General features: G+C 41.3%; 1 protein-coding gene across 18 annotated transcripts in view; it reads left to right on the top strand.

The window, feature by feature from the left end:
- The window catches only part of LOC122565203 (receptor-type tyrosine-protein phosphatase S-like), a 210,088-nt gene extending 201,964 nt beyond the window's left edge, over positions 1 to 8,124 (top strand). For all 18 annotated transcript variants that reach the window (XM_043720928.1, XM_043720933.1, XM_043720934.1 and 15 more), the window contains one exon: positions 4,491 to 8,124. In XM_043720928.1, the coding sequence (XP_043576863.1) occupies positions 4,491 to 4,559 (69 nt within the window). In that variant the 3' untranslated portion in view covers positions 4,560 to 8,124. The remainder of the gene's footprint in view (positions 1 to 4,490) is intronic.
- The last annotated feature ends 5,304 nt before the right edge of the window (positions 8,125 to 13,428 follow it).

Below are 13,428 nucleotides of genomic sequence, written 5' to 3'. Positions count from 1 at the left end.
CACAGGACCTCACGTGGTCTAAACAACTTTCAAAGGACGTTTAACATTACTTCCCTGCTTTTCAGTTGTGTTCCCTAGAAAATAAAATTCAGCTGCTTGTTGAATATTAAAAGCCCAAACGTGATTCACCCCTCACAGTTTTAAGTTGGTGGTTCATCAGTTTATCTGATGAGCTGGATAAGCAAACGAGAAATCATCTATGCTCGACAATCCAACAATTAATTATCCAATAATTTGTATTGTGCAAGATAACTAACACAGAAAAGTGGAAACTGCTTTAAAATATCAATTATCGGATAGCTTGAATTAAGCAACTTTGAAATAGGAAACTTAATCAGAAATCAATTGTAAAAATGTTAAGGTATCTGAGCTCTTTCTAAACAAATATGGGATTCATGGGCTCCATTGCCTTCCAAAAATACTTATTGGTTTTTATGGAATATGGAAAAATATGGAATCCCCCAAGGAATTGTAAAAATTAGAGTTTCATAAGAGATGTTATTAACTGTGAATGGGATATCGAGCAATGCTAGAATTGGACATCAGGTGGAAACCACTGTTGGGGACACTTTTGTACTGGGCTTCCAAGCTGTGAAGTGGCCAGAGTACAAGTGACTATCTGTAAAGTGGCTCTCTTAGAAAAAACATGAAATCAGTACCATACAGGAGTAAGTGACAACCTGTCCCTCAATCCAAAGCTATCTCGATCTGGCTATACCTTATAGAGTCATAGTGATGTAAAGCACGGAAACAGACCCTTTGGTCCAACCCATCCATGCCAACCAAATATCCCAACCCAACCTAGTCCCACCTGCCAGCACCCAGCCCATATCTCTCCAAACCCTTCCTATTTATATACCTATCCAGATGCCTTTTAAATGTTGCAATTGTACTAGCCTCCACCACTTCCTCTGGCAGCTCGTTCCATACACATACCACCCTCTGTGTGAAAAAGTTGTCCCTTAGATCTCTCTTATATTATTCCCCTCTCACCCTAAATCTATACCTTCTAGTTCTGGACTCCCCAACCCCAGGGAAAAGATTTTGTCTATTTATCCTATCCAGGTCCCTCATGATTTTATAAACATCTATAAGGTCACCGAACAAGAGGACACAGCCTAAAAATACGGGGAAGACCATTTAGGACAGAGATGAGGAGAAACATCTTCACCCAGAGAGTGGTGGGTGTGTGGAATGGTCTGCCCCAGAGGACAGTGGAGGCCCAGTCTCTGGATTCATTTAAGAAAGAGTTGGATGGAGCTCTCAAGGATTGTGGAAGCAAGGGTTATTGAGATAAGGCAGGAACAGGATACTGATTAAGGATGATCAGCCATGATCATATTGAATGTTGGTGCAGGCTCGAAGGGCAGAATGGCCTACTCCTGCACCTATTGTCTATTGTCTATTGTCACCCCTCCGCCTCCGGTATGTCAGGGAAAACAGCCCCAGCCTATTCAGCCTCTCCCTATAGCTCAAACCCTGCAATCCTGGAAACATCCTTGCTTATCTTTTCTGAATCCTTTCAAGTTTCACAACATCCTTCCGATAAGAAGGAGACCAAAGTTGCACGCAATATTCTAAAAATGGCCTAACCAGTGTCCTGTACAGCCGCAACATGACTTCCCAACTCCTGTACTCAATACTCTGACAAATAAAGGAAAGCATACCAAACACCTCTACCATCTCTCTTCATAAGAAAGACGAACAGCTGTAGACTGTTTGGTCCACCAAGCCTCTCTTGCCATTCGTTTGGAGAAGTGAAGGTGACTGCTTTTGACATCAAGGCAGCATTTGACTGGGTGGGGTATTAAGGAGCCTTAGCAATACTGGTCCCACAGGAATCAGGAAAAAAGCTATCCACTGGGTGGCATACCATTCCCAAAGGAAGATGTTGTGGTAGTTGGAGGTCAGTAATCTCAGCTGCAGGACATATCTGCAGGAGGTCCTCAGGGTAGTGAATTCGGCCAAACCCCTATCCACAGGTCAGCATGGCTCGCTCAGGAAAATAATTTCTAATTAACGATCCTGTGGGAGAAGAAGTTCCTCCTCATTTGTCTTATTTGATAGTTCCCTTAATTTTAAACTGCTCTCCTTCATCCTAAATTTCCCCACAAGAGGAAACATTCTTACAGCATCTGCCCTGTCAAATCCTTCAGAATTTTATGTCTTTAACTGAGATTACCTCTCACTCTCCTAAACTCCAATAAATGTAGACCGAGACCAATCAACTAAATTTCATGAAGGAAACATTGTTATCCAAGAAATCCACACGCTGAATCCTTTCTGAACTGACTTTAATGCATATCTCTTTCTAAGTAAGGAAACCAAAACTACACAGTAATCTTACCAATGAAGAGCTGTAGTGATGCTTCTCCAAACTTCTTTGGAGTTTACTTGGACTCCATTCTGGTATTCCTGGAATTATAGAGCTGCCAAACAATGAACCAGACTGACAGGCTGTTCTTCTGTGTAGGACTTCCTCCTAGAGGGATGGCTGGAAGTCCCACACTAACTCTATTAAGGCTGGCCCCAGGGGAATATAACTGAGGGGCATCTGGGTTTCAGTCCAGGAAAGTGGGGAATGTGTCCTCTTCTTAACCACCATCACCCCCACAATAGCACCCCCAGAATCCAGACTTTTGAAACAACTTATTATAACCATTCAAAGATGTCAATCAAGCAAAGTGAACCATTCGCTTCACTTGTTCATGAAGAATTCTTGCTGAGCTCATGCTGTATGTATCAGTCACGTGTGTAATGAGGACAGGTAGAAACCGAGATGACATCTTTGTGGGTGGCTCAGTGGTTAGCACAACTGCCTCACAGCGCCAGGGACCTTGGTTTGATTACATCTTTGGGTGACTCTCTGTGTGGAGTTTGTGCATTTTCCCTGTATCTGCATGGGTTTCCTCCCGCAGTCCAAAGATGTGCAGGCTAGGTGGATAAGCCATGGGAAATGTGGGGTGTCAGGGATTGGGCGGGATGCTCTTCGGAGGGTCGGTGTGAACTTGATGGGTCGAATGGCCTGCTTCACGCTGTACGGATTCTATTCTATTCTACTGTTTGCATCACAAATTAACAAATGCTTTGTGAAAGATGTTTTGTTCAGCTTCACATACAGAAGAATGCAATCCCAAACACAGTTGAGTTGCTTTCAGTATTTTGGGGGAATGTAGCATAAGAAATACTGGATAGGTGAGATATTCTCCTCTCTCAGGGTGCAGACTGAGGAAAATAATAGGTACCATTGATCCTGGAGAGAGAGAGATACTGTGGAAAGAAAGTCATCCCTTTCTCACCAATTCACTAATTATGTCCTGAGCAAGACAGTCCATGTACAAGTGGGAAAGGTAGCTAATTTGCACACTGGGAGAGAATGGGAATTTACCTACTGGATAAGGTAGAGGTGACCTCCAATATGGAGGCAATCAGAGTCACAGAAGGGGATCATTGGATTAGCCTCTGAAAGCCACCACACGGACCTTCCCTCCAACCCTCCTGACTCTCCAGTCCCTGCGGTTTCCACTTTGCGAGAAGAGTGAAAATTGCTTCCCTCCTGATCCCCTAAGGAGTAGTCCTGGATCGGTGGGCTTTAGGACCCAGAAGCTGCCAGCCTCTGTGTGTCCAGCAGTATCGAGCAGCCCAGGTTGCCTGTGTCCCTGGGTCTGTGATTTATTAAGAAAGCCGCCCATACCTGTACGTCAATCCTCAATAAGCTGTTTGGTGGGAAAGTGAATGACTTGGTGGTAGGAGTGGCATCTGAGTCACCACTTATCAAGCTCTTCCCCCCCCCACCCCCACACACACACACACACACATACAAGGGTATTACAAGGGGGCATAGCTTTAAATTAAGGGGGGGTAGATATAGGACTGAAGTTAGGGGTAGGTTCTTCACTCAGCGAGTCGTAAGTTCATGGAATGCCCTGCCAGTAGCAGTGGTGGACTCTCCCTCTTTATGGGCATTTAAGCGGGCATTGGATAGGTATATGGAGGATAGTGGGTTAGTATAGGTTAGGTGGTCTTGGATCGGCGCAACATCGAGGGCCAAAGGGCCTGTACTGCGCTGTATTCTTCTATGTTCTATACGCGCACACATACGCGCACACATACACACATTAACACACACACTTAAACAAAGGAACGAGAACATTCCACCCAAAGACTGGTGTCCCTCCCAGATAATGAGTCTTTGACTTAAAATAAACTTTCCTGGTGTACGCAACCAACACTATCAGAACAGCTAATCTAATCACTCACTTCACTGGTTTGATGGGATCTTGCTACATAGCCATTGGTTCCATTTAGTAAACTGTAATTCATGGGATGCAAAGCACTCTGGGACATTCTAAGGGTGTGAGATGTGTTTGGCAAATTTACCTCTTCCCTTCTTTAAAAGAAACATTTGTGTGTTCAGTTTCAGTTAGAGAACAGCAAAACCATTAAAATGTCATTCTCTTTTGATAAATCTTCCTTTTCTATACTTTCAGGATGAGTATCAGTTCTGCTATCAAGCAGCATTGGAGTACCTTGGGAGTTTTGATCATTATGCAACGTAAAAAGCCATTGATCACCAAACTCTAACAGGCCACAATGGACATGGAGCGCCTCTTCTGAGCCATATAGCGTGCTTGAAAAGTACTTTAATTCTAACCACCGCCGGGGGAAGATATTTTGGATGGACCCTAAGGGAACTCAATGTTGTAACCCAGAAGAGGAGAAGGACCCTGGTCTGTTGGGTAGGGGGATCATTTTAATTATGGACACATCCTACTTACCTCAAGTGTTCAACTGTGGTGAAATGGATCTGGATTTCCTCCTGTGTGGACTGTCTAATGAAATATTAAGGACGGGCAAGCAAAAGGTCATTCAGAAAGTGGATGAAGGGAAAACCTGAAAAGATGGGATCCTGTCTTTGGTTACATCATTAGAGTTCTGCTTGCTTAAAATCCCTTTTACTAATCTAAGCTATGGAACAGCATTAAAGGGAATCGCTCACAAAGTCACACTTACTGCAAATGTCTGGTTGGTTTTGGCTACTCTGTAGTCATCAAAGATAGCAGAGGTTGTTTTTTTTCTATCCTGTGGCAGTCCCCACTGGGCCATACCTCATCTATGCATGTTCTGCATCTGTGCCTTCTCCCTACATCAGATTCACTTGTGAATCTATTTTTGATGACTCCATGATTGTCTCCTATCCTAACTGTTATTTTAACTCTGCAGTAGTGAGGGAGCTGCACCCAAGTGAGGTACCACTGCTGATGACATGGATAGTTACAGGCTCATTTCCAGAGAGTGGGTTAGGATGGACATTTCTGACCTTTTTCATGGAAAACCTGAGACCAGTATAAAACATCACCAGGTAACAGCGAGCCAGCCAAAGACATGAGAACATGTATCCTCAAATTGATAAACTGACCAATGGAGTCAGGGACCTGAAGTGGAGCTGAGGAACAGGAAATTCAATTGTACTGCAGGCACATTAAATCTTCTGTTTGATCAAAGCAGAGGTTCTAGAAAAGGCTCTTGCTTGCATTTTGTTAAGAAAGGGATAATGCACATAGGAGACACTAAGGAGATAGTTGAAAATGTTACACAAGGAAAGTAAAGATTAAATTCAAATGACTGCATTTACACATTCCCGCATGAAGCACCAAAGCATTCTTTGTTCATAATTGCAAACCCAGTATGGCACCCATCTAAGTTCTGAGGGGAATGAGTTATACCTAAGGAAGTATCCCTATTTAAATAATAACAACATGATCATATCATAATCATATGTTAATAGTCAGAACAAAAGGATGAATGTGATGGCTGGACAAAACACCACTGTGTTTTCAGGAGCGTGTACATTCCTGAGGGCTGCTGAAGGGGATCAGTGACACAAAGCCCTCAGGACAGTCAATCCATATGTACTCCAATCTCTAAGTTAGGGATTCGAGTCTTTGGACATTCCCTCCTCCTGCTAGAGGACAGTGAAGTGGAAAAGCCCTTCGGATAATTCTGCTATCTGCTTATCTCCATGTCTAATCATAAGAATGCAACAATTCTAAATGTCCTTATTGGGAGGAAGGTGGGAAAGAAGGAATAGTGCCTTTCTTTGTTGGATTGAAGAAAATTAATATCACTGAAAAAGTATTAAATAAATACAACTGTTTTGTTACACATTTGAAATGACCATATTAACACCCCGAGTCATGTCCTGTACATCTGCAAACAATCAACATGTTGTAATGGGTAATTGAGCATCACGAGATCAATGCAGGCCTATAGGTGACATTATAACCACTTGTCTACCATCATCTATCATCACCAGTATCTTTCAGAAGGGCATGGTTTGAGGGTAATCCTAGTTATCCAACTCACATTTTATGGTGCTGAGGCAGATGCCATCATAGATGACATAGTACAGATTTGATGCGATTTCATCTTACACAGAATCAGCCTTTTGTTTTGAGAGACGTGCTGTTATGAATGTTCATCAGTGGAAAGATTTCTCCCCTTTAAAGAGGGCAAAATTTGAATGACCGACCTTGTTGTGTCATTTTGCATTTTTGTAAAAGAAAGGTTTTAATTTGCTGACAGCAACTAAATTAAATTAGCCCACTAAAAGAGCAGTTGCAAGTGGCCACTTTACAGGAACAGTATCATCTTTGTAAAGAATGACTTTCAGCAGGAACGGGTGATTTGCAAACACCATGCATGTTACACTGAACAAAAGAACAAAGTTAACCGTGAATGGGTTCTCTTTAGTGCTTCATCATACCACAGTTTCAGCTCGCCAAGGTTATAAAATATTTTTCCATTAGGTTTGATGCCCAGCTTATGAAATGTGGCTTGCTGATTTGTCTAAACTTCTCCACACTTTGGTCTATAATCCTACCTTCCTGATTGGCAGAGGTCATTTGTAGTTAGCAATGAGTAACTCATGCTTCAATTAACTTTGTCTTTTTGAGGGAACATTACAATTGACAGCCAGTCTGGGGGTCTCTGAGTGCAGTAATTAATCCTGAGCAGTATTTGCATAAATCCGACTTTGCATAAGTATTGAATGCGAATCCCAGATGTAATTCAGCTTCAAGCATGGTTCCTACTTTTTAAAAAGGTAAGCTTTATAATTATCCTTTTATAAAGTTAATAGTTGGTGTATGCATCATATAGTGAAAAGCCCTGTGATGTTTCAGTAATGTCATTCACCATTAATCTGTCCATTGTCATAACTACCAATAGACCAATAACTGAAGGATCTGGCAAGGTTCTCTCCCTCACCCTAACTCCACCTCCCAATATTTCAATAAAATGTCTAAAAATAGACTGCATAACAAAAGACCTTTTTCACTGCTTGGCCTTGGGACTGCAAATAGGAAGCCCATAATTAACAAATGGGACAACTTCAAAGAAATACATGAACAGCATTCACAAGGGGGGAAAAATATACCTAAACCTTGATGACTTGATGAGCTGAGGAGAGCATCGAGACAAAACAGAAGGGGTTGAATTTGTGAGCGGTTTTCTTGAAAATATTTTGTGTTTTGTAACATACGACAAGCATAATCTTTTTTTTAATTGTGTATTTGTTCTTTTTTAACAAAAAAACTATCAGTCAAATTAAAATAAACAAAAAAAACATTTAAAATACATTTATTTGTTCATATTATGTTTAAAGACAGTCTATTTTTTCACTGTAGAAATGTTTGTGACTGGTTATATATCATTGGATTCTGAATGTTTAAAGAGCTTTCTTTGTACCATTTTAAGGATGTGCTTCATTTATCAGAATTGCTTTCCTTCTTTATTTTGCCCCCAAAATGGAACTCTGATATGTTGGGATAAACAGAAATTAGCCTGGGGATCAGGATTGCTACCCTGGGTTTATTCCGACATGTTCCTTGTCAACGTCTGTGATGAATTTACTCAATAACTTGTGGAAGTTGCCAGACTTAACTAGTATGACAGCCAAATTAATGGGATGTTGAAAAACAAAGGAACTGTCATTTGTTTGAGGGCCAAGTGATTATTGCTTTTGAACAACTCTTACTTATAACTGAAAATATAATTGGTTATAAAAACCACTGTGTATGTAGATATGTTGACTTTGTATTAAAGGAAGATTGTCTGGAAAAATGCTCTGGTCACTTTTTCAAGATGTTCTCTTTCAGTGTACATGATCCAATAGGGTATGACACCTGCTCAAAACATTTATTCATTTCCAAGCCCTGGTGCAGTGAACAGATAAAACATTATTTTGCATTAAGTAGCAAAAGATAACACAATGAAAATATTGGTTTTCTTGCTTGAGATTTTTATTGATGAGTCTTTATTGACCATAAAGCAAATGTGACCATTATTAAACAGAGTAGCTTCAATAGGAGGCACCAGTTTGATTTGCCTTTCCCATTGTATTTATACTCCACCTTTCATGGTCTTCAGATGTTCCAGCGTGCTTTCCTCTTTATTTAAGTTGATATCATTGCACAAGAAAGCTATTTCAATGCCCTGTGTATCTTGCCTTGGGTAAGGCCAAGGGCCATTTTGACTGTCAAATTGATGTGATATTTGTATTGAGAGCAATGAAGTCTTTGAGTCACAAAGATCACATTGCTAGCCAATTTCTTGTATATTTCTTCCCAATAGAAAGCAATATTAAATGTTGGCTCAAACCTTTCAAGATTTACTTTCTCTATGCCGTCTCATAGCAACAAGTGTGGTGCCATCCCTGGAACAAAACATAAGGCCAATTTGCCAGCACTTTCTGTTTATTGTTTTTCATGTCAATCAATAGCAAGTGTAATTGGGAGAGCACATCTTGTACATGTTGAAACTGGCCTCCAGCATAATGAGCCACTACCACTGGGCACATAAATAAAAGCCAAGCCATCCACAGGGAGCGTGCCACAAATTTGGAAACTGAGACTCCACACCTGCTGGTTTTCCTTATGAAATCATAAAAATCTCTTAACAGCCGCATGGGAACGTAAAAATATAAAGCACTGGAAAAGGTCACAGTGTCCCATCTGGCCAGTGTCAATAAATCTTGGCACTTCTGAGATATTGGTCCCTTGGGTCTAACTCTACAATTATTTATTTCCAGTTGTGAACCATGTAGAATGCACATTTGAAACTTTTTTTTCCATCGCTGATAAAACAATATGTCTGCGTTGGGCACTGGTGTCAGACTAGAGGCTTTATGCAATAAGATTTTCATGCTCACAGAATGGGATCAGTGAACTATGTCAAGAAGGAAGACATGTACAAACACTTTCTGCTCTAACTTGTTTTAATACACAGCAGCTTATAGAAATGGTATGTTGATGCAAGAAAACAAAATATAAGTTGTAATATCTGGGCCACATACAAAGTGATTTTATATCTATGTTGAAAGCTGTGCTATGGCTTTCAAAATTTGTGGCTAACAAGATTCAGCTTATATATCCCCCTCTGCAGAATCTTCAGACTGGTGTTGAGATAGAAGTGGCCAATGAAACTTTATTATTTCAAACAGGCACCCATAACCGACAGTATCTGTGTGCAGCAGAATTTGAATATCTTGATCAACAATGTCCAAATGATCATAAACTAGATAAATCATGACAACAGAGGGCAGGATTTCCAAAATTGCCTGGATCCCCCATGATTGTCACTGCCTTGTCACTTCATTCATAGGATTGCTTATTTCAAAAATATTTTATAAAGATTGTGCTTTGGGAAGTGTGGGAAATGATTGTGCTGAGGAAGGAACCTCTTCCCATCCCGGGGGGTTGGATTTTCTTCCTAGCTATTGCTAGGAATGAGGTGCAGACACAGGGGTTCCACGTCATTCAGGCTGCTTCTAGTTGGCCACTGTGCATCATTAATCATATCAGAATAGCACAACACATTACAAGATTAATAACAGGCTTGTGGATTATTGGGTTGAAATCTTAACCTATCTGGTGCTGGTCCAGTTCTAATCCAGAAATATCTGTCATGATAAATTTGTTTATCCTTTTTTATAGAACAGTCACTGTGCTGGTAAGTGATGCTGCCTTCATTGCCGAAGCAAGAACTATTTATTACAGCCCTTTATAGTACCAGTTACTTCACTAGCCCTCTCAGTGACTGGTACTGTAAGCACTGGCTCAGATTTGTAGTCAACAGCAAACAAACAATGCTCACCACTCATTACTTTAACACTTGCTGTAGGCTTTCCCTCTGTAATTTGTGGTAATCAGGAAGAAATTTCAATGTAGCACCCCTAATAGGAGATCCGGGATCTATACAGATACAGTGACCAACTGTATCGAAGAGAGTTGCAGGGAACAAATTTCTAAAAGCAAGAAGTGAAAGGTCTGAATGCATCCCACCGTCACCCTGGTCACCTCTGGGTTTCACCTGCACAGGGGGGTGGACATAGCAGAGGGAGTTGCCCAAGCTTGTAATCCCTGTGTAACTGTTGGGTAAAATGTTGAAATATTCCAAACTAAATTCTCTTTCAATCAACAATTCTGGTTTAACAAACATCACAGCTACTCCCTTTGCAATCAAAAACAAGTTGCTGGAGATCGGGCAACAGACCTGGCATCTTCTGTGAGGGAAAAAAAAGTTAACATTTCGAGTCCAGTGACTCTTCTTCTTCAGACCTACTGAATTTCTCCAGCAGTTTCTGTTTTTGTTTCAGATCTCCAACATCCTCAGTTCTTTGTTTGTCTTATTATGCAACTATTTCCTTAGCTATCAGCAACTTGCCAGGGCTAACCAGGTGAGTGCAGACTGACAGGCCACAAAGGTTTCTCTTAGGCAGTGAGACAGTGCCAGCAGTGATCAGGGCTGTCACTGGCCCAGGAGGATAGCCAGGGTTTGCAGGGCAGTCAAAGGCTAGAGCTAGGGAGTATAAAGACAATGGCCCAGAATAGGGGGACAGACAGTTAAAGGCCACAGTGGGAGGAGGGTGTATTGATGGGAAGGAGATTTGTGAATCCCGGTCAGAAACACAAACATGGAGCTCATTGGCAATGTGGGAATAGGTCACACACTGCAGTTGTGGTTCTTATATTCGAATCATTTCAATATAAATCTTCAGCCATTACGGTATCCTGACCAGTTAGGGCCCAGGCTTCAGCTGGAAACTACATTAGTGATCACATGAGTTCTCAGCTGCATCGGATTTTATATGTTCAAGGGGATGGTTACAAGGATGCACCTTGAAGAATGTCCAACCCCCAGCAAAGGGTCAACCAGTAAAGGATCAGCTTGGATTCCAGCCCCCCTCCAGGTTCAGGATCACTGCAGCTTCCTGAAATGAGACCTCCTGATTGGGCCAAGTAGACATATAATTAGACACCATCATCGGTGGTGGGTTGGATCTCACACAACAGGAAAACAAAATACAGGAAAGAGTTAGTCAGCCTAGTGGCATGGTGTAAAGACAACGATCTCATCCTCGATGTCAAAAAAATGAAGGAGCTGGTTGACGTCAGGAAGCAGAATGCAGGGCACATCTCTCTGTATCAATAGTGCTGGCATGGAGATGGTCGAGAGTTTCAAGTTTCGAGGAATAATTATCTCTAATGATCTATCCTGGTCTATCCATGTCAACACTGCATCAAGAAAGTACACCAATGCCTCTATTTCTATAGAAGGCTAAAGAAATTTGGCATATCTACAATAACTCTTACCAATTTTTATACATGTACCATAGAAAGCATCCTATCAAGATGCATCACAGTTTGGTGTGGCAACAGTTCTGCCCAAGACCGCAAGAAATTCAGAGAATTGTGAATGAGGCCAGTTCATCACAAAAACCAACCTTCCTACCTACCATCGACTCCATTTTATCTTCCCACTGCCTTGGGAAATGAGGCCAGTTCATCACAAAAACCAACCTTCCTACCATCGACTCCATCTTATCTTCCCACTGCCTGGGGAAAGCAGCCAACATAATCAAAGACCAAACCCACCCCGGTTATACTCTTTTCCACTCTCTTCCATCAGGCAGAAGATACAAAAGTTTGCAAACACGTACCAACAGGTTTAAGAGCAGCATTTTCCCCACAGAGTCTTTCTCTGCATCTTCTCTGTAGCTGCAACACTACATTCTGCATTCTGTTCTATTCTCCTGATGTAGTTTTGTAAGGTATGATTTGTCTGGTTAGCATGCAAACCAATACTTGTCACTGTGTCTTGGTACATATGATAATAATAAATCATATTAAATCAATTGGAAGCTTTAGAGAGGGTGCAGAGGAGATTTCCCAAGATGCTGCCTGGACTGGAGAGCATGTCTTATGAAGAAAGGTTGAGGGGAGCTAGGGCTATTCTCACTGGAGTGAAGAAGGATGAGAGGTGACTTGATAGAGGTGTCCAAGGTGATGAGAAATATAGAGTGGATAGCCAGAGACTTTTTCCCCAGGGTGGAAATAGCTATCATGGTGGGGCGGGGGGCATAATTTTAAGGTGATTGGAGGAAGGTTTAGGGGAGATGTCAGAAGTAGACTCTTTACACAGAGAGTAGTGGGTGCTAGCAGTGATAGTAGAGTCAGATACATTAGGGACATTTAAGCGACTGTGGAATAGGCATATGGATGATAATAAATTGAAGGGTATGGAGGTTAGTTTGATCCTAGAGTAGGATAAAAGGTCAGCACAACATCGAAGACTGAAGGGCTGTACTGTTCTATGTTCTATTACGTCTGTTAGTATAGCGGCACCTGGTTACTGGATCTAAAGGAAATGACAAACGGTCAAAGGCATATTGTCAGAGGGTCTACAAAATTCCATTATTTAAATTGGGACACAGCAGTCCTCTTAACAGAATTTAAAATGTTTGAGCAGAATTCTAGATTCAAGTGTCTGTCATGCAGAAAAAAAAACAAGCCACGAAGACTTGCTTAGCAATTGGGAATGAAGGTCTACGCAGATCTAACACATCAGGGTTATCAGAAGGGCTAAACGATCACCAAAAGATATGGACAACTAATTCAGAGTCAGATTAAACTTGCACATTCATAACTAGAATTCATGCCATTTAGATAAAAGCCTACAGAATCTATGAACAGATGAAGGGGAAAGGAGCTCAATATGGGACTCTTCAGATGGGAAGTGAGCAAATAAAATTGTTGAATTTGTGACTGCATCTGCACCTTGAAAAATTTCCAGAAAAATTTACTGGAGAAGCCAAAGACTTATAGCATTGAAGAACTACTGAAGGATGAGTGCAAAATGATCGTCCCAGGTCAACAAATCTTACAAGTTTTAGGTACAAATTAATAAATGACACAATTACTATAATGCCTCCCTGCAGCAAGACATGTGGAATTTGTGTCCTTCTGCATGCAACAAGGAAATGTTGAACTTTCGGTCAATTTTGCAAGGTATGCCACAGAAAAGGCTGTTGGCAAAGACAGTGTGCAAAAGCAAAGTTTGACACAGCTACAATGAGCTGGGCACACA

Source organism: Chiloscyllium plagiosum, chromosome 31 (assembly GCF_004010195.1).
Source record: "Chiloscyllium plagiosum isolate BGI_BamShark_2017 chromosome 31, ASM401019v2, whole genome shotgun sequence".
In the NCBI taxonomy this organism is placed as follows: domain Eukaryota; kingdom Metazoa; phylum Chordata; class Chondrichthyes; order Orectolobiformes; family Hemiscylliidae; genus Chiloscyllium; species Chiloscyllium plagiosum.
The sequence above is the reverse complement of the archived record's forward strand: the minus strand, read 5'-3'. Positions and strand labels throughout refer to the sequence as shown.